Consider the following 1,963-nt stretch of genomic DNA (forward strand, 5'->3'; position numbering starts at 1 on the left):
TGCTCCAAGATGGCCATATTCAAATGACTGAAACAAGTAAAAGAATATATTATTATGTAATATATAAAATAATACGTTATTATAATATATAACATATGCATTTATACAGTATATAACATATAATGTATCATAACTAATGTCTGAAATATCATACATGTAATTTCTATCAATTTTATAGTATTTTAAAATGTCAAATGGTATTGATTGATACTCATGAATTTGGAAACTTTTAACTCAATATAATTTCTTTTTACAGAATAATCTGACTGAATATTAACTCTTCAAATGAGTTCAAATTCCGCCCAGGTCAACTTTGCCTTTCATCCTTTCAGAGTCGGTAAATTACGTATCAGTTGAGCACAGGGGTCCATGTAATCGTCTTAGCACCTTCTCCGAGCTTGCTGGCTTTGAAATCAATGTTAACCCTTCATAGATGGGCGTATCGAAGGAACATTTAAAGCACATAATGCTTTATAATTTCAAACAGGGAAACAGTGCAGCAGAAGCAACCCGAAATATTCATTCTGTTTATGGGGAAGTGTGCTTGAACGAAAGAAGTTGCAGAAGATGGTTTGCAAAGTTCAAAAATGGTGATTTCAGCCTAAAAGAGAGGCCACGAATAGGACGCCCAGTTGAATTTAATGATGAGTTTCTTTTGTCAGAGCTTAAAAACGATAATTCTGTGAGAGTTGAAAAATTGGCAAACAAGCTCATCTCAAGCCACTCAATTGTTCACTGTCATCTTCAACAGCTTGGAAAAATGCCCAAACTAGGAAAATGGGTTCCTCATGATCTGATAGAAGCCAACCGAAAATCACAAGTGAACATAAGCTCATCTCTTCACTCTCGTGAACGTATCTCTCCAGTTTTGGACAGATTAGCGACTGGTGATGAAAAAACATTTTTCTTTTCGAAAATGTTAAGCGATGCAGGCAATAGATTAGTTGTACAGAACAAGCTAAACCACAACCCCAAAAAGACCTCTATGCAAAACAAGTTCTTCGTTTAAAGGCTTTGTCGTTTCCTCACAATTAGGTAATATAACTGAAAATCCTCGAAAACAGTTACTGAAAAATAAAAATATACCAAATTTTTGGCTTAATACAAAACTGAAGGCAAAACATAAGATTTAGACGTACTGAGAAGAAACTACTCTTAGTGAATGAATTCTGTCTCTTCACTCGATTGCATTTCAAACCTTATTGTTCTGCGCTTATTGCTCCATTCTTCTTTCAGGTTGCTAAAATATTTACTTATTTGACAGTATATAAGATGCCTTTTTTCCTAAAACATATCTCAAAAAAGAAAAAAGAAAAATAAATAAATAATGCTGCACCTATATGTGAAGTTGGGCATCCTATAAACCAATTTTGTCCTTGACTCTCAATAATATGGAGGAATTTTAATTCAGACAATCTCTTCTATTTGATACTTACTTTTTGTATACAATAATGTTTTCTGCTGTAGTTAAGGTGCTTTTGTAATGTTTTGTAATAAACTGTTAGATTGCTTTAAAAATTGGTTTCAAATTTTGATACAAGCTAAGCAATTTCGAGAAGAGGGTAAGTCGATGACTTCGACCCAAGTTCTCAATGATTCTGATGAAAGGCAAAGTCGACTTCGGCGGGATTTGAACTCAGAACGTTAAGTCGGATACAATGTCGCTAAGCATTTTGCCCGGTATGCTAACGATTCTGCCAGCTCACCGCCTTAGATTGCTTTAAATATTGATTTCAAATATTGGCACAGGGCCAGAAATTTCGAGAGAGGGAATAAGTCGATTGCATTGACCCCAGGGATTAACTGGTACTCATTTTATCGACCATAAAGTATGAAATGTAAAGTCGACCTCAACGGAATTTGAACTCAGAACATGAAGACGAACTAAATGCTACTAAGCATTTCGCTTGACGTGCTAACCATTCGGCCAGCGCACCGCCTTAAATTGCTTTAAATATTACTT

General features: G+C 34.8%; 1 protein-coding gene across 1 annotated transcript; it reads left to right on the forward strand.

The window, feature by feature from the left end:
• The first annotated feature begins 433 nt into the window (after positions 1-433).
• Positions 434-1,009, forward strand: LOC106867852 (histone-lysine N-methyltransferase SETMAR-like). The gene has a single exon (XM_014912892.2). It carries the CDS (start codon positions 434-436, stop codon positions 1,007-1,009), a length of 576 nt encoding a protein of 191 aa, XP_014768378.2.
• Positions 1,010-1,963: the final 954 nt, after the last annotated feature.

This window comes from Octopus bimaculoides, chromosome 19, assembly GCF_046866305.1.
Source record: "Octopus bimaculoides isolate indiv1 chromosome 19, ASM4686630v1, whole genome shotgun sequence".
Lineage (NCBI taxonomy): Eukaryota > Metazoa > Mollusca > Cephalopoda > Octopoda > Octopodidae > Octopus > Octopus bimaculoides.